Here is a 24,379-nt window from a genome sequence, read left to right on the forward strand (position 1 = left end):
AAAGGGACACGGTTGTGCGTGGTGGTTTGATACATATTAGTTACTAAATTAATTGATTAATAGATTAGTTTTGGTCAATAAAACGTCAGAAAACAGTGAAATATTTCAAGCAGTGTTTCCCAAAGCTTGTCAGTCAACTCAACGATATTCAGCTTAATATCATAAGGAGTAAATACATTAAAACATATCCAAGCGCACCTATTTTCTTCTAGCGATAAGAGTAACACACCATCTTAACTATTAATAATATATTTCAATAAACTGCGAATCTGTTTAGTGGAAGGTTTTGCTACAGGACTGCTCGTGGTTACTTTAGCTCATTTCCTGTATACATTACTAACCCTATGAACTATAATTAAGGATTTATAAAAAGCAATATTGTAGTAGGACATTTGCTATAATACTGTACAACATAAAACACGTCCCTGCTCTCCATCTGAATAACATATCAGGCATCCTTCGTTATCAGTTATAAGAGGTTTTGATGAAGACATCCCTCTGGGATTTTTATCCTGAGATGTCTTATAATCTTATTCCTGCTACTCTTCTGCATCTTGTTTTATTTAATCCAAATACCGTTTGTTTTTTTATATTAACTCACCTGCATGTTCGTACAGAGCGCTGACACTTTACAATCTGGAAGTAATATGTGTTTTAAATGCATCTCAATCCAGGCAAATGTGAGTAGCAGCCAACAGCATGTGTGTGTGTGTGTGTGTGTGTGTGTGTGTGTGTGTGTGTGTGTGTGTGTGTGTGTGTGTGTGTGTGTGTGTGTGTGTGTGTGTGTGTGTGTTTGCTGCTGCAGCGTGAGGAGAGAAGTGGTCATTGTGAGAAGGGTGTGCTGGATGTGACCCTGGCTACACGCAGACATGCGAGTGTGAAATCCAGTTGAAAGGTAAGCAGCTGATAAAGCTACATAACAAAGGCAATATCATCTCTCCCCCCCCCCTCTCTGTTCATCCATCTTTCTCCCTTTCTCTGCCTCCACTGGGCTGGTTTCACAACTTCATACAGAAGATAGATTTAATAAAATATAACTTTGTGATGCAGTTCAATGTCTAAGAAACTAATTGGATTTGACTTAATTTTTGTTTCATGTGTTTACGGAGCAATTAGGTGCACATCACTCATTCCTGTTGGGTCTGTTACCATAGCTACGATACGATGTGCAGACAATCATCTGGTCCTTGTTTCCTCCAATAGGGTCGCACGGCTGAAGCTGCGATATAAAGTAAAGATGCTCATCTTTCAGCAACACACTAGTAAGAATCAGAAACAGGTTCATGAGTGTGAGAAAGTATTGCAGAGTGGCAGGCAGGGGACTGCGCCCAGTCATGGCGGACCACAGAAACGAGATCCGACGAGCCACACAGCAGGAGAGGAAGGTGAGAGCATCTACCATTTTGAAATTCAACTCCTGTTATTGTTCGTTGAAAGAGTTTGGCGGAATAAGACAGTGACATTAAACAAGATACGCCTTTGCATTCAGGTTCTGAACGCAGTGAGGGGGGAAAAGGAAGTGTCACTTTAAATGAAATGCATTAGTTGGATGGATGCAGACAGTCTGCTTGTGTACTTATACATGTAGTCAGAGGCTGCTCAGGTTACATTTAGTGTTGGTGAGATCAAAGAATTCCAGCTGAGCTTTGCTTGAAAGGAAGATGTCATTTATTTTTGCGTTGCATATGATGGAACAGCTGGAAATGGAAAATAAATAGTTGTGGTTGAGATCATCAGAATCAGCCATAAATGATGTAGTTGTGCAGATGTGGCCTCAATCAAAGAGCTCCCAATCTCATCAAACAGAACATCTGAGGAAACGATGCGTTCAGGGACAATCATGGAGGAGCTTTGAGACCAGGCTTGTTGAAATCAAAGGCCTGAGAGCTGAAATCATTTTTTTGCCAGTGAGAGAAATAAATGTGGTCAGTTAATCTGCGGCTTGGAAAAGGACAACAGCCAATGCAGCATGTTCAAGCTGCCCCCCTGCTGGGCGGCCCGTGAGCCTGTCGATATGGTGGTTTGATGTTGGATGGAAAATAAGAACCCCCCACAACAAACAGAGAGGGTTGGAACAGAGAAAGAGAGCGTAGAAAGGGAAGAACCATCGACAGATGGACTCTGTTGTGATTAAAGATGGCGGCAGTCTTTACTGCAGACTACGAAGGACAATACTCGATCCACAGAAAAGCGGTGGGAGTTGTCTGCGATTCAACACAACAAAACCACGAACCTCACAGTAAGGTAAACCAGCAGGTATGATGTCTGCTTTTCAATCTCTGAGGATGAAAACTACGGTCACCGGTTACTTTCCATTGTACTGTTTATCGCTCTATTATGTCTGTTATCGTTTTTCATCTCGGTGCCACACTGGTCATGTTGTGTCCTCCCTCGCATCAAACACGAAGCACATCATTTGATTTGACCGGTGAATGTGCATCCCATGACCAGACTGCTGAAGTAGACTGAACGCTTAAATTAAAACATTTTTAAGCCAGCAGATGTCTGACATTGTTCTCTCGCCGTTTGGAACATGGTTACGGATGTATGTCTTTGTATTATATCACCATAGGAAATATGGGCCTTTTTTTAAAATAAGATTTTCCCCCTTCTTGTGGGAATATGCTGCTCTGTGAGCTTTAATATCCAGCAAAATAAATTCAAGTCTGAAAATTGCTCAATCCTCTGTGGCTAATCCACTCCAAGGCTTGTTAGTCATGATATATTCAGTCAGGACAAAGGACGTCAGCAGGACTCCAGAATACATTTTCTGACAGTCTTTTGATATTACTCTTTCATTTCAGAACTTAAAACACACATTGGATAACTTTAACATGCCTGCCAAATGTTTATTAAAACCCTCTTTTCTATAATAACTCGGTTAATCACATCAACGCTTTCAAGTGTCTCGTTTTAAACCTTGTGTATGTTTCCCATTCTTACTTCTGAGGCTTTTGAAATATGTCCAGTCTTGTTGTGTTGTTTCTTTTGTTCTTCTTAACTTTTATTGAATTCTTTGAAGACTGCCAATTTAAAAAAAAGAAAGAAAGAAAAGAAATAGATCTATTGTGTGCAGTCAGAATGGGAGCTTTCATTTACACGTCTTAATGGGCTTTTGTTCATCAGAGAGTCTTCAACAGAGATAAGCCTGTTCCAGCCAAGGCCTATACTAGGGAGTGTAAATCCACACTGACAGGTGGAACAAAAGACCACTGAAAGGAGCCAGTTGGAAGACATTAAGTTGTCCTCTGGTAACACTTCACTGCAGCAGGATGCTTGGAAATATTTTAAATAAGAAACATTTTTCTGTAATCAGAAATCAGGAAGAGAAGAGCATTTCTTCTTCCAGATGTTTCTGGTGATTTACAAACAGACCAGACTCCTGGTGCTTTACTGAAATACTTCTTCAGTTTACTGCAAATGTTCGGGAGAGTGACCACACATGACTTGATCGTATATTAACGATTGTAAAATGAGTCCTCAAAGCTGTCTCTGGACTGAACATGTTATTAATAATAATCCTGGTAGATCACTGATGGTAAACGTATGCAGGGTGTGGAAGGTTACCTTCACTAGTTACTCTGTTAAAAAGATCAAATGTTTGTATTACTGTGTATCTTACATTTGATTACTTTTTAAGTACTTTTCTAACAAATGTTTTGAACTGGGCATTAAAGCTGAAAAGCAACAGTACTCTGATTACCGTCAAGCGTTTATTAAACGTTCTTCAATATCATTTAAACTGAAGGCCCTGTCATACGAAATATCGGCAATACGTTGATATAAATTAAGGGTAAGTTGTGATCGTTTGAAGGACGCAGACGACACGCCGAACACGCCAGACACACGGCCCCGTCCCACAGCTCCGTATGGTAGAAACATCCAAATACGTCCAACTTTTCCACCGCGGTGTTGTGGCTGATGTATACATAACGAACACATAACGAATAATTATACGTATGTCAAACATTGATAGCGTATCACTTACTTATTTAAAACGTATCAGAGCGTCTGGACAACGGAGCTGGAAAAGTGCCATTGGTTCACGTCATGCTGATGATGGAGAACGGCTAACATGCTGAACGCTAGCTGTACTGTAGAAACACGTTTAATAAGTTACTCCGTCGTCAGGCATCATCTTAACATCGGGTAGGAATAGGGTATCCACTCGTTATCAATAAACTGGCTGTAGGATTCACAGTCAGCCGACGTAGCCTATATCTAACGTACCTCTAACGTAGTCACGTAGGTATTTACGTACTATATTTACGTACTATATTTACGTAGGTAAGTATTCACGTACTATATTTACGTAGGTAAGTATTTACGTACTATATTTACGTAGGTAAGTATTCACGTACTGTATTTACGTAGGTAAGTATTCACGTACGTATTCCGTACTCACGTATGTCTAACGTAACGTAACGTCTGCATATCTTATGAAGCACACGTCGGGTACGTCCGGTAATTCTGAACATGCTCAAAACATCAGCGTTCAACAACGCACCCCAGCGTAACACCGCCTGCTCTTAACGAATACTACTTATACCTTATATCTACGTAAACCTGCGTGTTACCGATATTTTGTATACGCCATATTCTTGTATACGTTATGCATTCGTTGGGCATTCGTCTGATACATTTTGTATTAGTAACTGATGCGCTATCAACAGGTTAGACATGTGTATCTGTATACGTTCACTTTTCCGATCCGATGAAAAGTTGGACGTATTTGGACTCTGACAAATGTTCGTATACGCCGACACACGTTTCTGTCATACGGAGACGTGTGACAGGGCCTTTAGTAACTGTTATATAATAATTCTTAGTAATTACAATTACATTTATTGTGTAGTTTAGTTACCAGACTCAGTCAATTCATGAATTTAATTTGTATTATAATTCTTAATATTCAGTGAAATAAATGTAAACAAACAAATCTTTTTATAAAAGATTGTTTCTTAATTTTATCTCAATAAAAAGAATATTCCCTCCCTGTCACGACGACGACGAGCAGCAGCTGGACTGACAATGACAACATTTGTAATATCTAATATTTAAACTAAAATGAACACAGACAAGTTTGAAGTCAAGTCACGAGTCTTTAAGTCCAAGTCACAACGACTTGAGTCGACATCTCTGCGAGTTATTCCCCAACACTGAATATATGAACCAGATCCACAATAATGATGATTAATGATGAAAAAAAGACCAAATGTCCTAAAAGTAAATCAGTTTGCTGCAGTTTTGAAACAAGCTGTGTGCAGGATGCTGCAGGATGCTGCAGGATGCTGCAGGATGCTGCAGGATGTTGCATCCAGCACAGTTCAGCAGATGCCCCGTTGGCCACAGAGGGGGAAACATTACAATAGATCAACTATTACATATACCTTTGGAGAAGTTTAAAAAAAGAAATCAACACAATTCCATGTGTCAGCATCAGACTCTGCTTTTGATCAGCGTCGACTGATGTGCGGTCACATCAGGGGTCTCGATCTGTTTTAAAGGCTGTTTGTCTTTTAGTTTCCACGGTCCTTTTTCTTTTGATTAAATAAGATAAAAGTGGAGGAACTGATCTGAACGCCCCGCACCAGCTGTCTCATGTACGTGTTCCCTTTTCTTATTTCTCCTCATCAGTGCTGCCCTCCGTTTGATCGTGCCAGGGTCTGACTACTGTTTTGATGCTGGTAATCCAGCATTGCTTTAGCAGAAAAGCTTGGATGGGCTGCAGAAGATGCTGTGTAAACTTTAACTTGATATGTGACGTGCCTGCTCTTCAATTAGTCGTGTCGTATTAAGTTTTGCTGCTGACTTCACGATGGGTCCAGACGCCTGAATCTCAAAGCTGTAAACTGTGAACAGTGGGACTCTACGTGTTGCATCTCACCAGATGTCACAGATAAAGTAGTGGCATTAAACGGCACACTTAGTCTCCATCAGTATGCCTTCTGTGTTGCTAAACAGAAAGTATACTGCTGTGCAATCAACTCATCCTGCATGTTGTTCTGTGTCACATGCTGTTGTAGAACGGATATTAAAAATATATAATATAAATATAATATAAAGGGCTGGATCAAAGCCAAAGGATCTGTTACCTTTGTAATGACAATTGCTTGGCAGACAAGCGTCATGTTTGAATGTAAGAATGATGAATACAATTATATATACTGTATATATATTATTTAATTATTTAATATTATATATATTATTTATATACTGTGTATATATATATATATATATATATAAATAATATATATATATAAATAATATATATATATATAAATAATATATATATAATATTAAATAATTAAATAATATATATACAGTGTGTGTATATATATATATATAATATATAAATCAATTATATATATATATATAATTGATTTATATATTATTTATTCATATATACAGTATATATATATATACTGTATATTATTTCATTATTTATATATATAAATATATATTATTTATTTATATATATATACACACATTATATAAATAATATATATAATATTAAATAATTATATATATATATAATTTATTTATATATATATATATATATATAATTTATTTATATATATATATAATTTATTTATATATATATATAATTTATTTATATATATATATATATATACAGTATATAAATAATATATAATATTAAATAATTATATATATATATATATCAACCATTGCAATAATAAAACCATAGAGTAGTTCCTAAATATTATTTTCTGTGTATGAAAGCAGACCTAACACACAGTTCTTCTTCTTCAGGAACAGATGGATGGCAAAGACAAACTGTCATGGCGACGTTCTGATTCGACCAGGCCTTCTCGTGTCAAGGTGATGAGAGGGAGGCTACCGTTACTGCAGCCCGATGTGTTGAATGATAATGCAATGGAACACTTCGTAAATGGATTTACTGCTGGAGGATGTGTGAGGAAGACAATCAAACGCACGGTAAATCATGTTTATCTGCATATAAATCAGCATTTTCTCTACCATTCATCTTCATGGGATCTGCTTTGGATCATATCTTCATTGTGAGGTTCTGAAACATTGTCAAGATGTTCTAGTGGAAGCGAGCTCATATCTACTGTATGTTTTAAGAAAAAAGAATAGTAGATAAAATAATCGATTCTGTGAAAGTGTTTGAGTGTCAGTGTGCTTAAATTGTTGCTCTCCAAAATCAATTTTGCCTCCAGGAAGCTGAAGTGTGTTCGGTCTTTTTCATGTATTATCTCGCTGGCATAAATATTGTAAGTACTGTGTACGCTGCACACTTTAACAAATTCTAGCTTTTGAGCAGGCAATTCAGATGATATGAGGAGACAGGGTGTGAAATATATATTCCTTCTCTTTCTGGAGCTCTGAAACGGTTTGATGTAATTACATAATCAAATGAGTTTATGTTTTTATGGTGTCCCGTCAGCCTTTCATCTTAGACTCAGTAAAACCGTGTGACTGCTAAATGATTTCCTAGCATGAAAGCCATTACTGCTGCGTTTGGTCTATCCTTTAGTCTTTGTACTTTAAAGTCACAAAGTAATGACACAATCAAGTGCATCTAACAGGGCTGCAAAACGTTCTGTGGAGACACATTGACGCATGTCTTTCTCAAAGCATCAGCGTGAGTTGTAACTACGTATAAAAGGCACATTATTGCACTTCTGTGTGACATGTTCTCAGCCAGAACAGTCCAAATAAAGATGTGCATCGTGTCTGATGGTGCAGAGTGGCATGTTGGTGGCTCTTTGTAACACTACAGTGTTTATACAGAAGATATAGGTCACTGCTTAGTTTGGTTTTGACTAGATATGTATTGGTTATATTCATAAACACACCAAAACATGAACAAATGTATCTCCAAGGCAACATTAGCAGCTAGGAAACATCCTCTGTTGTTACATTAAATGCATCCTAACTGTTTGTGTTCAAGTGGTCATGCAAGGTCACTGCGGTGTGTGTGTGTGTGTGTGTGTGTGTGTGTGTGTGTTGTAAACCAGACACCATCGTGCATGTTGCGTTAGAGACAGGTGGGTAGACTTGTTGCTCGTTATGTGTTGAAGTAAAAACAACACAATCTCAGGTATCATGGAGCTTCCTTAAGTTTACCAGCTATCAGCTGTTCTAGTGAAACTTCCCAGTGATAAAAGTTATGACAAAGGTCACCTGAATGCATCACCTAACAGTAAAGGTAAATGTTGTGCCATGGTAAGATCATTTTCCTGATTACAGCCCCCTTCAGTAACCCATGTAACGCAGTGAAGTCGCATGGTCTTAATGAAATGTAGGACTTTTTAAAGGAGCACTTGACAGATTGTACTCATTAGCTTCCCGTCACGTTAACAGTTTCACAGTATCTTCTGTGAGGGAGCTGTCTAAAGTCTGAAAACAATAACTGATGAATCATGTTTTCAGGCGCTTTTGAGTTGCATTGTGGGAAATGTAGGATTTGCAGTGGAGCTTGACCCACACTAGGGATAAAAAAAAAAAAAAGCAGAACTCTGCCTCTGCTGCATCAATGTTGTCCTGCGGGTCCAGCGAGTGTTTGGACATGAAATACTTTTCTGGAGATCACCTTTATTGTTACATGATCAATCATTTAATTTGCATTAGTATAAACATCTTCATTCTTTATATACAGCTTATAAACAATATAAAATGCCTATATTGAGATTGCAATTAATAGGTGTATTTAACGTATTGACCACAATAGAGGTTTGAGAATTAGGTAAATTAAAAAACAATACTTTCTTCTATTGATTGAATATTATGTCAGTATGTATTAGAAAGCCAAAAAGCAAGAAAGGGAAATTATCAAGATGGTTTTTTTTTAATTCTGAGAGAGAGGGAGACAGTGTACCACATGTATCAAACTAAACAGTGGTAATGTGTGTAGTGAACGGGCGAGGCGCTGTGCATCCTCTGCTGTGTGAGCCTCAGCTCCGCACACACAGGGAGAGACAGTCATGGAGAGGCGGAGAGCGGACTCTTTTCTTTGTTATTTTTAAAGTCTTGCGATTCGCAACTATGACACTGTTGGCGGGGGCTGGTGCCGGTCCACATGCCCGATGCACCCGAAAGCAGCAAGAAGATTTCCACCGGTGAAGTATATGTCACTTTTCTCTCTCCTCCCCTCAGCTCACAGATTGGGATTGCGGTAGTCGGGAGATATGTGCCATCGCTTTGCTGGTTGTAAATCTATTCGGAAATTGGTGTGGGATTCCCTCTGTGTCTGACGGGAGGGAGAGGGGGGGGGGGGGGGGTGTTTGCGGTCGCCCTCTTGTTCGTTTAGTTTAGCAGCTGTTAGCGGACACAGTACAGATATTAATAGGTGAATAGTGTGACAAAGTTGTGCACTTGTCAGTCGGCTGCTGAAAGGCCTGTGTGTGTGTGTGTGTGTGTGTGTGTACGGAGTTTGTTTCTCGCTCCCCTCCCCCACTCGCCGCTGCTGTTCTGCTCATTCTGGAGAGGCCAAGACATGAATGTGATGAGAGGCTTACTTCAACAACAAAAAAAGAAGAAGAAGAGGAACAAACGGACACAGTTTCAGAATAAAAAAGGATATTCCTTAACTCGGGTCTACCCGGTTGAAATGACGCCTAAATATCCCTGTGAAGCCACACACCTGTGACCGCACAACCGTTAATTTCAATATCAATGCGCTAAGCGAACATGTCTCGCGCCGATGCATCGTTACACACAGGTAGCAAGACGACTGCTAGTCTCACCACAAGATGCTTCGCATTGATACACCATGCATGCAACGTGTTTGTGTTCCAACAACACACCTTTTCTCTGCTTATCATTCTTCAGACCTGCACACCTGGCCTCGTGCACAGTGCACAGTGCACGTGCTGCTCACACTTCAGGGTTGTGCAGAGAACAGCCACTGTTGGCCAGTTCTGTCTTTGTTCAATCAGGAACATGATTTGTAGCAGTATTGGAGAAGACAGGAGAGTGGGTGTGCCCTAAAGGGAACGTGATGGCAACCATTAATAACATTTCTTTAGAAATCACAGCTCGAGTAAACCCAGCTGTCAGCCTTTTTCTTTCTTTCTGCAATTACAAATCTACTTTTTACACGATTTATTTTTTAATCCCTAAGCCATTAGAGCAAGTGCACAGAGCTATAAATAGGATTTGAGCCATCCCTGGTCAACACATGTTGTCCTGCTCTCATCTGTCAAACATTGGCTGCTGCACAAATGTGTGATTTTTAAACAGTCGGAGAAAATTGGCTCTTTTTTTCTTCTGCGCTGTGGCTACATCAGGGAATTGACACTAAAAATGGTTTGTGACACTGTATCTGGGAAGCTTTATTATGAGCTGCACGTGCAGTCAGTGGAGGTGGAGATGTACGCGTTGCTACTCTTTGCTCTGCAGGAAAGCTCAGGCACAATGAGGACCATGACGTGTCCTTGAACGAGATATTCAACCCTTTAAAAAGAAAATCATTACATGCGCTTTTCTGCAGCTGACTCTGCATTGTAATAGCTGGGGAATGTAATACAGAGGGAATATGATCCAAGGATCAATAAATGATCACGCAGTACTGCTTCATTCTTGAGTTCATACTGTAAATCTCTGTGGATGTAACTGGAGTAGCTGTGAAAGCTAATGATACTGCACTATGCATATAAATCAGAGGATATTACTGCACACTACATTAACACTACACCATATTCATAGTACTGCCTTGTAGATCGCTGCCTTCAGGGCCAGGCGGCACTGAAGCCACGACTCTTGGCTTGGATTACCACAACACTCCCACATAACTCTCGATGTGATTCAGTACGGCACAATTATAGACTATCAAACCACTTTATAAGCCAAATGACTTAAAGCTTTCACTTTCTGCTTAGGCTTGCAGATGTTATGCAGAATATGCAGTCACAGATAGAGTGCATGGGATTCTTTTGCAGTGTATTTTTGCAGCGTCTTATCGCTTGTTGACTTGATTGCATCACTAAATGTCCACAGTTATTGTATTGCATTGATTCCCTGATTCAAATGTAAGTTCACTGTACTATGAATTCCTCGTATTGTGTAAACGGCAGAGCGTAGAGCAAACTCTCTGGTTTGAGAGCTCTTCGGTAGCTCGTCTCACATTTAGGAATCCTCTGGATTTCCGCAGAATGTGCATTAATGTTAATGTTCAGCTGGAAAGTGGCCACATGAGTTTTTTTCATAAAGATATGATGAACATGCGAGCTGTGCACAATTCCCTAAGAGGTACTAATCGTCCTGTAACCAGGCGTATGGCACATTATCGATCAACCTTTTGTCAGCTTGTACTTGGTGTTAACTCATTGCTGCATAATATTTTATTCTACCTTTGGATTTCATTGATGAAGCTGTGTCTCATTTATTTCTTTCTCCCCCCTTTGCAGGAGCTTTTTATAAGTAGAGGTCTGGATCTAATAGTTGTGCAGCGTGGGCTCTACGGGGACGTGGTTTATGGATGCTGGGACTATGAGCATAAGCGACAAAAGGGACTACTTAGCAGACCTGGGAGGCGGCTTCACTGAGGATGCTCCTCGACCTCCAGTCCCAGGGGAAGAAGGTGAGCTGGTGTGCAGCGATGGACGCCAGTACGGCAACGTCTGCTTCTCCTCAAAGAACGAGAGCCTCAAATGTGAAGCGTCTGTGGCTACACCCAGGCGACCTGACTTGGACCTGGGCTACGAGCCGGAGGGGAGCGCTTCCCCTACACCGCCCTACTTAAAGTGGGCCGAATCGCTCCACTCCCTCCTGGATGACCAAGATGGCATCCATCTGTTTAGGACGTTCCTCAAGCAGGAGGAGTGTGGGGATCTGTTGGACTTCTGGTTTGCATGCAGCGGCTTCCGCAAACTTGAAGCGAACGAGGGAAACGAGGAGAAGAAGGTCAAACTGGCGAAAGCGATCTATAAGAAGTACATCCTGGACAACAATGGGATTGTTTCCCGACAGATTAAACCGGCTACCAAGTCGTTCATCAAAGACTGCGTGATGAAGCTTCACATTGATCCTGCGATGTTTGACCAGGCTCAGACTGAGATACAGACGATGATGGAGGACAACACCTATCCCTTATTCCTTAAGTCTGACATATATTTGGAATACACGCGGACCGGAGGAGAGAGCCCTAAGCTGTTCAGCGATCACAGCTCTGTTTCGGGGAACGGAAAGGGGCTGTCGGGGTATTTACAGACTTTAAACGAAGATGAAGAATGGAGATGTGACCCGGAGCCAGAGGAGCAGCCAGAGTGCGACCCCACGCCGAGCCACCGGCTTACTCAGAAGCTGCTGATGGAGACGGCGCCGCAGCGGGTTGCCAGCAACGCCAGATTCCAGGACAGCCACGAGTACAGGTAAATCCTCCCCGCAATCTAGAAAGCTTCACTTCAGCTCTAACTCCTCAGCTTTTCTCTGCAAAAGTGCTGAATTAGAAATAAACCTGAAACCCCACAGTACCACGAACGCCGCTTGAAGTTTGAGATGAAAAAGAGTCTGAGTGTAGCACGAGAGACAGCTGAGAGGAAGACGCTGCGTTTACACTTTGGTGTTGAGGAAGCGTCAGAGGTGGTAGAAGTGAACTTGTTTAGAAGTTTGAAGTGGTGTTCTTTGGGTTTTCTTGTGCAGGTACTGCAGGAATCCTGTGTTCCCATTGGACAGGAGGTTCATAGGGTCATTTATTCCTCTGTGTTGTGTTGATTTGACAGCTGTTCAAGAAGAAACACATTGCAACATTATAGTTACTGTAACATACATTAATATGCACATTTGCTGTGGATTAAAGACAATGTGCTCCTTAAAAAAGGTGTAAATGCATCATATTTCATACATTGTGTCAGAATCTATACAAAAGGAGTGTTTTATGTCCCTGTAATTGAAGTAACTCGATACCCCAGATGTTCCAATCTGTCAAACGTGCCGATTGTGAGAAACTTCAGTTTTGAGTCACTTTGATGCGTAATAATAATAATAATAATAATAATAATAATAATAATAAGGCTGGACTTGTCCAGTTGTGTTTTTGCCGCAGTGGCATTAATGCTGAGATGACCTGCTGCTGCTTTTCTGTTGCGTCTCCTTTTAATGACTTGTTTGCATTTTGTGGCCATTAGTGATTCTTGCAGATCCGTTTTTAAACTAATGTCGGCACTTTGCATATTTTGCACATTTGCTGACTGTGGCATGACGGGCTATTTAAAGTCTGAGGTGTAAATGTTTCTACTAATTATTGCATCGCGCCGTTAGTTAAGAGCAGAAGCTTTAATTTATTTTATTCATCTGAATGTAACATGTATGAAGCTTTTGTCCCAGCGGACGCGTTGACGTGTCGCAGTAGGAACAGCACAGGTGTGAATGATCCCATTAACGATGGTCGAACGCTTCAGTTTCAGGGCGTTGAGCATGCTGATGTAATATAATTAACAGCCATCGTTAGTGTTGCTAGTAACACCTGCAGGAGGGATGATGATCTATAGCTGTGTTGTGAGTAAGGTCCACGTGTGACGAGTGATGTTGTGTGAGGGGATCAGACGTGTTCTTCACGTTCCTCATGTTGAAGCTCTGTTTGAATGTTTAGGAAGGAGGTGCGCTTGCACGGAAACGCTGATTAGCTGTTTGCATCGCTTTGAATCTGCCTGAAGCCTGAAGCCTGAATCCCACACTGTTTGTATTGATCTTGTACGTTTTTGTTAATTCACACGTTGTAATCAGTGTTTCTGCAACTCTCCTGCTCACGCTGTTCGGATCAATAAGCTGCTAACACCAAACGTAAACACCGCCGCTCAGTCGTGACGACTCGAATACATTAAAATAAGATGGCTGCGTCCTCAACCGTGTTCACTGAAGAGCAAAGGTTGGAGACATTCTGAAGTATGTTCTGAGGGGAAGGTTTATATCGCAGCTCACTACAGGATCTCAGGGAAATGAATCTGGTGTTGTGACCCCCCCCCCCCCCCCCATCTACACGTCTAATGACAACCCATCTGGCACAAATTCGTCCCAATTCTAAAATGAGTTTGGGGCTAAAGCCGGGCTTAATTCTTTTCAGAGCGCAGACTCCGATGGACTCTAAAAGGCTCGGAGGAATGTGACTGCGGATGTTTGTTCACTCTGCGGACTTGTTGTGATCCTGCGGCGTAACAAACATGTAATCACGCTACACGAATGCAAAGTGTCTCAGCGTTAGTGACATGCTTACGGTTCTAAGTGCACATGAAAGTGTAACAACGGAAGATCTTACAGAAAACAGGGGAACTGCTGATTTACATTTAAAGCTGATTGCGTCATACGGTTACATCTTCAGGATTAAGGCCACTCGCAGTAAAAGCAACATGTGACTGTGTGTTTGGGAAGGAGCACTATTTATCTGTGTTATTGCAGAAAAGGGGGATTTCCGATCCTAATGTGTGCTGCTGTTGTTTGCAGACATGTTGTTGCATTTAAAGACGAACCCTTCCCATGTTTGACCTCTAACTGCTGCAGCTCCAGCGTTGTGAGGAGGGACAGGAATTCACATCAGCTGACAGACAGACAATACGTTCCAGATAAGACCGTCTGTGTGACGACAAACTCTGGACACACAGGAACCAATCTGCCCCGTTAAAACAACTAGACGGAGACCTGCCATCGACCTGCTTCCGTTCTACTTTCTCATTACGCTCTTCAGTTTCAGCGTGCAGCTTTTCCCCCGTTGATATGTGCAGAAAGCGAGATGAACCGACTGTTTGTGTTTGTTTGGCTTCTTAGGGAAACATAACCGAAGGCAGTTTTCGTTGCAGATCAATGTTCTTGCTTGAAATCTCCTCAAAGATACAAGAACAAGTGAAAACTAGGGTTTGAATTGGAGCGTAAAAAACACTGTTTTGGGTGTTTTTTCACATCATTATTTCAGCAATCAAGCTGCAACAGAAAGAGACGCTTTATTTTAAAAAGCCTTTTTAGCTGCAGCCGTCGGGTCAGTGCAGTCTCGTTCCTTCAGAGACGAGCAACAACAAGACATTAAGCAGTCTTTCAGATCAGCTTTAAGAAATCAAAGTGACTTGAAAGAGAATGACCTCGACGTGCATTAATGTTCGGGGAGCTTCTGAGACGTGACGTTTTGTTCTCGCTGTGCACTTTGAAGGCTTCGCCGTCTTTGTCTTCTTAATGAAAGTAAAGACGATCTGCTGGAGAGAAGTCGAGACAAACGTGGAATAATGATTCTCAGTAATGGAAATAACACATGTTATTCTGTATAAGATATCTTTGCGTGTCTTTTCTGTTAAACTGAGAGGAAGACGGGATCAAGAGAAGGGAAGCTGCACGTGGAGGTTTTGAGGGCAACTGAGGACGCCATTACTAGTGTCCTTCAGAAATGCATGTTTGACGAAAGATATTCATCGGATGGGGAAACCTGATTCTTTTATTGCAGTATATTGTTTTTTATGGATATTATACACAAATAAGGATTAAAAAACCCTGAACCATTTACTGCGCTGTTATCATTGATGTTTCTGGCCTCCTGCTTCTTCCTCGTCGTCCCTTCTCATCACAAACGTTTCCACATGTGATCACAACTTAAAGCTCATTCTTCTGTCGACTGCACCTTTTTTTTCCTTTTCTTCCCCCGACCTGTAATTATTCGCCGTTGCTGAATGTAGATGCTAATGAAAACCAGTCGGTCACAAAGGTTTCCTCCTGAACTCTGCGAGCTGCTGCATTCCAAACGGGGAGAAAGCTTCAGGGAATTCCAATTTGAATAAAAAGAGATGATGCCTAACATCTTTAATTCATGTGTACAAAGCCCTGCGAGAAGTGCGTTCAGCAAAGTCAATGCCTGAGAAAGTAGAAGGCTGACAAATGAAGCTTCGCAGTCGACTCTGCTCTTGAAGGCTGTGCTTCAAAATAAGAGCATCGCTCAATACTCGGGTATTGAATTCGCCGTGTTCGCGAAGGCTGTTAAAAAAGCGGCCGACATTTTGACTTGTAATCGTAGAGAAAGCACACGTGTCACTAATAACAATAACGCTGGCTGCGTTCCATTCAAGTGAGAGCGACATTGAGCCGGCGTGCACAACACCAAGAACCCTGAAGTCTAAATGGAATCCAGCCGCCATTCATTTTCTTATTTACACCTGTGCGTCTCCCACTCTGACAAAGTCAAAATGTCTTCCGTGAAAAAGGCTCATTATGCCGAACGGAAGCACGAGGAGTTTCAGGAAGTGGCTGAAAGGTGGACAAATTGCAGGCAGTGGTGCATTATGGGGGCTGGGTAATGAGGTCGTGTGCTTCATGTTGATATTGGGATGTGTGTGATGTGTGTGTGTGTGTGTGAGTCTAACAGGACTGTGCCGTTACTCAGTACCTAAAAGCTGTGTGATGCACGTTATGATCAATTGTGGTAAATATTTCCTGTATTACTTCCTTTTCCTTATCAAGGCACGCAGCATGTCGGGAGCCCATCAACCCGTACTATGTCAACACTGGCTTCGCTCTGGCGCCCGCCACCAGCACCAACGACAGTGAGCAGCAGAGTCTGTCCAGCAACACCGACACAATTTCCCTCACCGACAGCAGCGTGTACGTATTTTCTCATCCCTCACACACACGTTTAACGCTCCACGTAGTAGCAGGTCACACAGGCGACGCCAGGCTGCATTATGGGAGTTTCAGAGACGGACGGGTTTACTCTTCTTGTCAGTTTTAACTCGACCTTAAAGATCAGAGCAACTAATGCCCCATCTGCTCGTTAGCCAAAGCAGTGAAAGCCGTCAGAATTGATCTCTAATGCTAATTAGGAATCCTGTAACTCGCTCTGAGAAGACATGAACTGGTGTCGGAGTGTAGAGAAATGAAAACACGAACCGACTGAACGTTTCCAAAGGGATTCTTCACAGTAAGCAGAATGTGTCTAACTTTGTTAGGGGACCAAAGTCCCTTTTGAGCAGGACTTGTATTTCAGTTCAGTGTGCAGACCAGGCGTGTGCCGCTGTAAGAAGATTTAAAAAATAATATTTTCTAGGTGAAGCGATGGCACTGGGGAATTATGCCAAAGAAACTTCAAAGCTTTGCACAACTGGACAAAAAAAAAAAAGTGTGTTTGAAGCCGAATGGATTAGAGGCAGTTATCAGCTAATTGGTCCAGAGCTTCCAGCACAGGAGAGCGTGAAACCCAGCGTGACCAAAACCACATGGACTTACAAGACTGATGGATGTGTTAACATGTAACTGTAATCAGCCGGACCACTTGTGGTGCAGGACGGGCACAATGAGCCTGCGAGGATGCACTGATAATCAAAACTTCAAAGCTACCTTGTGTTGTTTATTCATGAGGATGTTTTATGAAAAATGTCTTTGTTGTTAATTCCAGAGATGGGGTTCCACCCTACAGATACCGCAAACAGCATCGCCGGGAGATGCACGAAAGTGCCAAAGCAAATGGGCGAGTGCCACTACCTCATATTCCAGTGAGTTATTCATGGCTTCTCTCACTTTCTGCCTCCACACCTCTCCTGAACTGTCTGCCTCATTCCTCTCAGCTGCAACCATCGGAGACGTGCATATTTAAGCTCTGCAGTGTCGCAGTGCCTGTGATGGTGTGTAAGAATAGCTGATGGTGAAAGAGAAGGCTGTCTAAATGTAGCGTGATGCTCTCCTAAGCTGTGAGCGCTGAAGCCTAGCAGACGTGAATCCTCCCCTGTGACAGCCCGACGCCTCCCTCCGCAGCTTACGCCGTCTCTCGGTAGGAAGACCGTGGCCCTAATTAGGCCTCGGAGTAAAGAGTCAAATTAAAACTCCACACGTAGCGTCCTATTAGGATGCATGAATTGACTGTGTGGTAGAGCACAAATCCCTAAAGCATAACTCTCACGTTTCCCTGCCCCAACAAATGAATCACGACTTGACTTCAGTGGCAATAAGAAAGCTGACGGGGCTGGTGTGTCTTTAAAGAACTGCTCCCAAATCAGTTTGAACGAATGCACTCGTGCTGTTAGGAGAGGAAATAAATGTCACTCGTGTCTCATTAAGATGACAGGAGAGGGTTTATTTCCCCCAAAACATTAGCAGTGTTTATAACAAAGGTTAATTCTTCGTTCTCCTTAATGTACAACAACATTTTTTTACACAATCGTTTATATTTCCAACACGACGTCTCATATCCCATAATACCTTTTTAAATTGTAAAACGCACATTTTCTTCTGATGCTCAACACTCGACTCGTTCCCTGCTTCACACCAAACGACGTAAAGGGTCAAGGTGCTGACATGAAATGAAAGGGAGAGCTTTACACTTCCACATTTCTTCCCGCAGCGCACAAACCGGATCCCAAAGGATATCCACGTGGAGCCGGAGAGGTTTGCTGCAGAGCTGATCAGCAGGCTGGAGGGCGTTCTGAGGGAGCGGGAGGCTCAGGAGAAGCTGGAGGAGCGGCTGAAGAGAGTACGATTGGTGGGTTCACTTTTATTTTTCTGCTGTTTTTAAGTTAAAGCACAAGCGGATCCATTGTTGTCTTCGTTTGGTTCAACACTGAGGAGATACGTTGACCTCTGACCTTATATAAAGTGATGCAGGGAAGGAAAATGTTTGTTTCAGGTTCATACGAGGCCAAAATGGCTTCTGGTGACATGCGGTATCTTCAGATTCACAGAACAGAACAAAACAACAACCTAAAGATAATCCGTTAACTTTCACACACACTAAAGAAAAAAGCAGCAAATCTTCACATTTGACTGGAATCACAGAATATTTCGCATTTTGGTTGAAAAATGACTGAAAGGAAATAAATAAGAGCCGGTTTTAAATCCTGCTATAGTTTTATATTCTCACACTGGTTATAAATCCTCATGTCTCCATTTCAAAGGACACACCTGAATAACTTTGATTTACTTTAATAAGAGAACAAACTACGACCATAGATGGAGTATTGAAAAGCAGACTGTCAGTAATGTGAGAGAGAAGAAGAAGGTGTGTGTGTGTGTGTGTGTGTGTGTGTGTGTGTGTGTGTGTGTGTGTGTGTGTGTGTGTGTGTGTGTGTGTGTGTGTGTGTGTGTGTGTGTGTGTGTGTGTGTGTGTGTCTGGCCGCCGGGCTTAAAGTTTTCAGAAAACAAAGGCGACTTAAATCCGTCTGGCCTTAATGAAATTAATGAGGCCAGCTATTTGAATGGGGAATAAAACCCCCCCATTATGAATCACTTGGAGATTTCCATCCTTGGCCTGTCAGCGATCTGGCTCTGTCCATGAATCAGATGGAGCACCTGCACACTCGGGCCACTTGTAAGCCGGGAACAGCGTGTCGCCTGTTTGATGTCGCTTGATCGGTGATGAAATGTTTTGCCGCGACCACAAACGGAATCTCCCTCAGTACACCAACCCAAGTACTTAAGTCTCAAGGCGGACGAGAGGAGAGAAGCTGCCGTCGCACAGCTCCAGGTTTGCTTCGTCGAGTGGTACTCCAGAGAGCATCCAGACAAAAAGAGTTTAGCTTTTAACCGCAATATCAGAGGTAATAAAATTGCTATTGTTATTATGCACGTGGCATGGCCATCATTATTGCTGCGAGGGAGGGGCTCCACAGCTCTCGGCACACGGTCTGCTGAGAATGAAATGATGACCGCTGCAGGAAAGTAAACAATGGCACAGAGTCCCGTGAGCAGGAAGGTCATCGCGTGACTGAATTGTATATTTATTTAGTGTTAACAAGATAGCAGAGTGTTGTATAAATGAGCTACTGTGGACTGTTATCAGTGAATCCCCGTCCGCCAGCTAAGCTAACTTGCAGAATGTCAAACGCCGGCTGTTTGCCGAGGAAGCGAGGGAGCAGGTGGGATAATGAAGATGTCGTGAGTACCTGCCACGGGGTTCAGCTGACGCAGATATCTGGATATGAATGCAGAGATATGAAGACGCATCAATTATGGAAAACATGGCAAAGAAATATTTGCCATCTTTTACAATATTGCTGAAATTCTGAATTTGTTGAATTATTAACATAACTGCATAAAAGTTTGGGCGCTGGCTGAACAACGAAAGTGATTTGTCTCGACGGGGAACACTGCAGGATGTATTTTACACACGTTGACGCTGTGTGTTACGTGACAGTTTTGTATTCAAAATATTTAACGAGATGACAACTGTGTGTCAAATGTGCAACTAATATTTAGTTTAGGGTTTAATTTATTTCTCATTTTCTCACCAGTGAACGTGCAAATTAATCAACATTTCAGTTTCCAACCCAAAGTTAATGAGCCAGAATGAGCTGATGAGCTATGTTACACACACACCCACACACACACACACACACACACACACCCACAGAGCGACTGTGTGAACGCCTGCAGCAATAGGCAGACTCTGTCAGAGGGATTTGGTCCCGTCACTCTGACTGATGCTGTTGTTCTTCTTACTTTGTCTCCAAAGCTCTGCAGTGAGAATGAGCAGACTCGTATTAACACACGGGGAACATCTGCCACCTGCAGGTTGAAACCAGAAGCGTGTAGGCACCCTGAAGAAAACACAAGGACGCTGTTAAAATGCATTTGTATATTGTTCTATTGTTAGTTTGATCAAAGCGATGTCATGTGCTGCAGATCTTTAAACCCTGGATTTGTCGGTTGATGAATGCGTTGTGTGTTTTTGTTCTGAAGGAAGAGGAAGGAGATGAAGTCATGTCCATAGCCACCGCACTATCCAGTCACAGGTTCCCCCCCGGTGCTTATCCGCAGAACTTCAACTCGCGCTACGCCGACAACACCTACAGCGGTCCTGTTGTGAGAGACGCTCACGAGGAGAACCCTGAGAGCATCCTGGATGACCACGTGCAGCGGGTCATGAAGACGCCAGGCTGCCAGTCACCAGGCACAGGCCGCCACTCTCCCAAGTCACGCTCGCCAGACGCTGTCCCAGGGGGCAAAGGGGCGGGACTTACGCAGGGCAAACATCCATTCAGGCACGGCGTCAAGGGAGACGCCGGCCACCTGTACCACCACAAACACGTGCACTACGTCCACCACGCAGCCGCCGGGAAGCCCAAAGAGCAGGTGGAGGCCGGCGGCTTTCCCTTCAGCGCAGAGACGAGTCACTACGGGTCCAAGTCTCGCAGCTACGCGGACGGCATGGGGTCCAACCCCACGGAGCATACAGGGTACAGGTACGCACCAAAACTCCTGCAGCTCTTTCTCGTAATGCACCCAAAATGTTTACCACTTTCTTCTTCTTCTCCTCCTCCTCATCCTTCTTCTTCTGCTTCTGCTTCTTTTCTTTCTTCTTCTTCTTCTTCTTCTTCTTCTTCTTCTTCTTCTGCTTCTGCTTCTTCTTCTGTTCAGTAGCAAAGCTGGCACACAGTGTAAAAGGTTGTTCAAGAAAGGCGAGGAAGTGCGGCCTTATGACGGTCCAGCGCCTGCAGAGGAGATGGAGAAAAACCAGAAGATCCTCTTGTGGCTGATGGAGGGACAGAAAGAAATGGTTCAACATAAGAGGAGTCCATACGGGTCAGTGATGCCCGCTAACACTTTTGGTTAAGAGTAAAGATGCACCCATTGCAATTTTCTTGTCCGATTCCGCTGTGTGTGTGTGTGTGTGTGTGTGTGTGTGTGTGTGTGTGTGTGTGTGAGAGCACTGACCAGGGATGAAGAGGGGAACATTTTTTTCTTTGTTTAGTTTGATTGTTGATATTTAAAAAAGTGATGACTTCACATTTTAGGAGCACCACTGGGTCCAAGAGGACGACAGGCCATGAGGCTCAGCTGCGGAACAACGTTCAGCCGTCTCACCCTTTCATCCAGGATCCCACGATGCCCCCAAATCCAGCTCCCAGCCCCCTCATCCAGCTGGAGGAGGTGCGTCGCCGCCTTGAGGAGGAGAAGATTAAGTCTGGAACTGTCCAACCCAAGCAGAGGTAAGTGCACGGAGGACATCTGTCCGGTTCATCAGCATGTGTGTGTGCTTCTTCGGGTCTGCGTGTAACCGCTGTTGTTGGGTCCCTCAGGTATGTGATGGAGGTGATCCAGAGGGGTCGCACCGCAGTCAGGCCTGCACTGTTCCCTCCGCTCAGCGTGGTGCCCGCCGTCTCTGACAGCGAGCTCTCCCAGCCCGAGTACGTGTCCTGTTTTCATAATGGCATTGTGCACATTGAACAATGTTTAAAGCATCTATAACAGACGTGGCAGCCGTATGAGGGAGATGTTTGATGTTTAACTGGCTCAGATGGGAACTTACCATCTGGAGGGGAACTGTGTCCGAGGCAGATGAAAGGCGAGTGAAGCCCCCGGTCTGACCTGTGAGTCCCGGGGTTCAGGACTCGGTGTGTGTCTGGATCACGACCAGGCCAGATGTTAGGATTATAGACAGGGGGGGGGGCTACATTTTCCATATTGGGCTCCGTCATAATTTCTTTCACCACTGCCCCAAAAAGTAATTTTAACATTTAGACATTCTAAAGTGTTTGACTTTGTTACCTATACTAGTTATTTGCATAAAACACACTAATTAAATGATTATTGCATTTGAACAGATGATTCTGACTGAACTTGAACGCATCACAGTGTCACTGGATGCAAACCTCCGCTGTAGACGGAGAAGAAGCCTTCAGATGTTTACCAGTATTTTGTTTTGACACCTCTATAGACGACATACTTTGCTTCTTATCGGGATCTGGGAACGTTTGTGAATATGTTTCTGTCTTTTCTATCTGCAGATACAAAGCCACTAAAAAGCCGCCGTGTGACAACATCACGGTGGCGTATTACTTCTGCGAGGAGCTGATCCCGTACAGGACGTCCGTCAGAGGGAGGGTCGTCACACTGGGCCAGTTCAAAGAACTGCTAACAAAGAAAGGAAATTACAGGTGAGATCTCTGGAGATGTTTGATGTCGATGGACGTAACTGGAGAGATGCATCATAACAAACATCTGGATTTATTCTTGCATTAAAACTATTGCCTGTAACTCAACGCTCTTTTTTTTCCCCCCCAGGTATTATTTCAAGAAGGTGAGCGACGAGTTTGACTGCGGGGTGGTGTTTGAAGAGGTACGTGAAGATGACGCCATCTTGCCAATCTTTGAGGAGAAGATTATCGGGAAAGTTGAAAAAATTGATTGAAGATGGACCCGGAGGCGACTGGATGGTGAAGAGGAAGTGTTTTAGGGGGGAGACTGGAGGAGCACGGGAAGACGGGGGGGGGGGTGCAGGAGACGTGCGTCGACGCGGTGGTCACAGTGGACGACTTGCACCACTGCAGTGACGTCGGGCTGGAAGGAGGCGACCTCGTGTGATGTAGCATTGTGAAGTTGACGAGATGACGAAGAACAAAAGTGCTACTAAAGCTACATATTTTTGATATGATGTATCAGAGGGTGCCCTTTCTAAAGTAACCACACGTGTCATTTTTATATGTATTGGTACCAGATGTGTACAGTTTGTGTTGAAAGATAACAGAATTTTATATCTATTTAAGTATTTAAAATGCTCATTTTCAATCCTACTGACGCAGGAGCGTCTGTGGAAGACGATCAAATCCTTTTTTCTTTTTAGGGCTGATTTGTGTTTTGTTTTATTCACCGTTAGAGCCCTCTGGACTCTGATGTTTGTGCTCTTCTTAGTGCTTTTAATCCTTCACTCACAGGCTGCACTTTCATTGTATTATACACCACTGACTGTCTCAAGGTAGGACGCAACATGAATTTATAAAGCGCCAAACACGAGTGGCCAGAAAAATGGAAACCCCTGTCCCGCCTTCTGCAATGCAGCACAACAGCCCCGTGTCTTAAAATAGTACTTTAAAAAAAAAAAAAAGGGATGATTTTGACACTGCAGAGGATTTATAATCATTTTAGGGGCTCAAACTTTGTGGTGGTGGTGGATGTGAAAAACACTTTTATTTATTGCCGAGCGGTTTCATTGGGGTGTGTGTGTGTGTGTGTGTGTGTGTGTGTGTGTGTGTGTGTGTGTGTGTGTGTGTGTGTGTGTGTGTGTGTGTGTGTGTGTGTGTGTGTGTGTGTGTGTGTGTGTGTGTGTGTGTGTGTGTGTGTGTGTGTGTGTGTGTGTGTGTGTGTGTGTGTGTGTGTGTGTGTGTGTGTGTGTGTGTGTGTGTGTGTGTGTGTGTGTGTGTGTGTGTGTGTGTGTGTGTGTGTGTGTGTGTGTGTGTGTGTGTGTGTGTGTGTGTGTGTGTGGTCCCGTTTGTATCGGATACAAGATAACAGCAGATGCAATAATGCTGTAAAAAAAAAAGGAGATATGATTGGAAAGGTGAATATCTATACAAATTGGATCCCCCTAATCTAATAACAACACTAAGCATTTATGTTAATGAACTCTATTATAATAATTACAATTCGTAAGGACATCCTCTCTTCATGTAGGTTCGTTAGATGATACTCGTGATTCATCATCAGGCTTAATTCT

The 24,379-nt window shown here is 42.9% G+C and overlaps 1 protein-coding gene across 7 annotated transcripts; it reads left to right on the forward strand.

The window, feature by feature from the left end:
* Window positions 1–1,293: 1,293 nt before the first annotated feature.
* Window positions 1,294–23,563, forward strand: axin1 (axin 1). 7 transcript variants are annotated; one of them, XM_029438634.1, is made up of 12 exons: window positions 1,294–1,385; window positions 6,775–6,960; window positions 11,397–12,359; window positions 16,420–16,560; window positions 17,351–17,447; window positions 18,293–18,430; window positions 20,626–21,128; window positions 21,304–21,468; window positions 21,681–21,875; window positions 21,966–22,073; window positions 22,674–22,823; window positions 22,951–23,563. In XM_029438634.1, exons 3-12 carry the CDS (start codon window positions 11,464–11,466, stop codon window positions 23,075–23,077), a joined length of 2,520 nt encoding a protein of 839 aa, XP_029294494.1. In that variant the 5' UTR covers window positions 1,294–1,385; window positions 6,775–6,960; window positions 11,397–11,463; the 3' UTR covers window positions 23,078–23,563. The 7 variants fall into 7 exon arrangements, with proteins under 7 accessions (XP_029294494.1, XP_029294493.1, XP_029294495.1 ...); XM_029438633.1 differs by lacking the exon at window positions 1,294–1,385 and adding an exon at window positions 2,032–2,244; XM_029438635.1 differs by lacking the exons at window positions 1,294–1,385; window positions 6,775–6,960 and adding an exon at window positions 8,921–9,112.
* Window positions 23,564–24,379: the final 816 nt, after the last annotated feature.

This window comes from Cottoperca gobio, chromosome 8 (genome assembly GCF_900634415.1).
Source record: "Cottoperca gobio chromosome 8, fCotGob3.1, whole genome shotgun sequence".
NCBI classification, from domain to species: Eukaryota; Metazoa; Chordata; class Actinopteri; order Perciformes; family Bovichtidae; genus Cottoperca; species Cottoperca gobio.

What these genes read in the sequence shown, in the direction of transcription:
- axin1 (XM_029438634.1), top strand. Translation starts at nt 11,464, where the DNA reads ATGGATGCTGGGACTATGAGCATAAGCGACAAAAGGGACTACTTAGCA. An exon ending in CAGGACAGCCACGAGTACAG is followed by an intron (nt 12,360 to 16,419) that starts GTAAATCCTCCC and finishes TTCCTTATCAAG; the next exon opens with GCACGCAGCATGTCGGGAGC. An exon ending in ACAAAGAAAGGAAATTACAG is followed by an intron (nt 22,824 to 22,950) that starts GTGAGATCTCTG and finishes TTTCCCCCCCAG; the next exon opens with GTATTATTTCAAGAAGGTGA.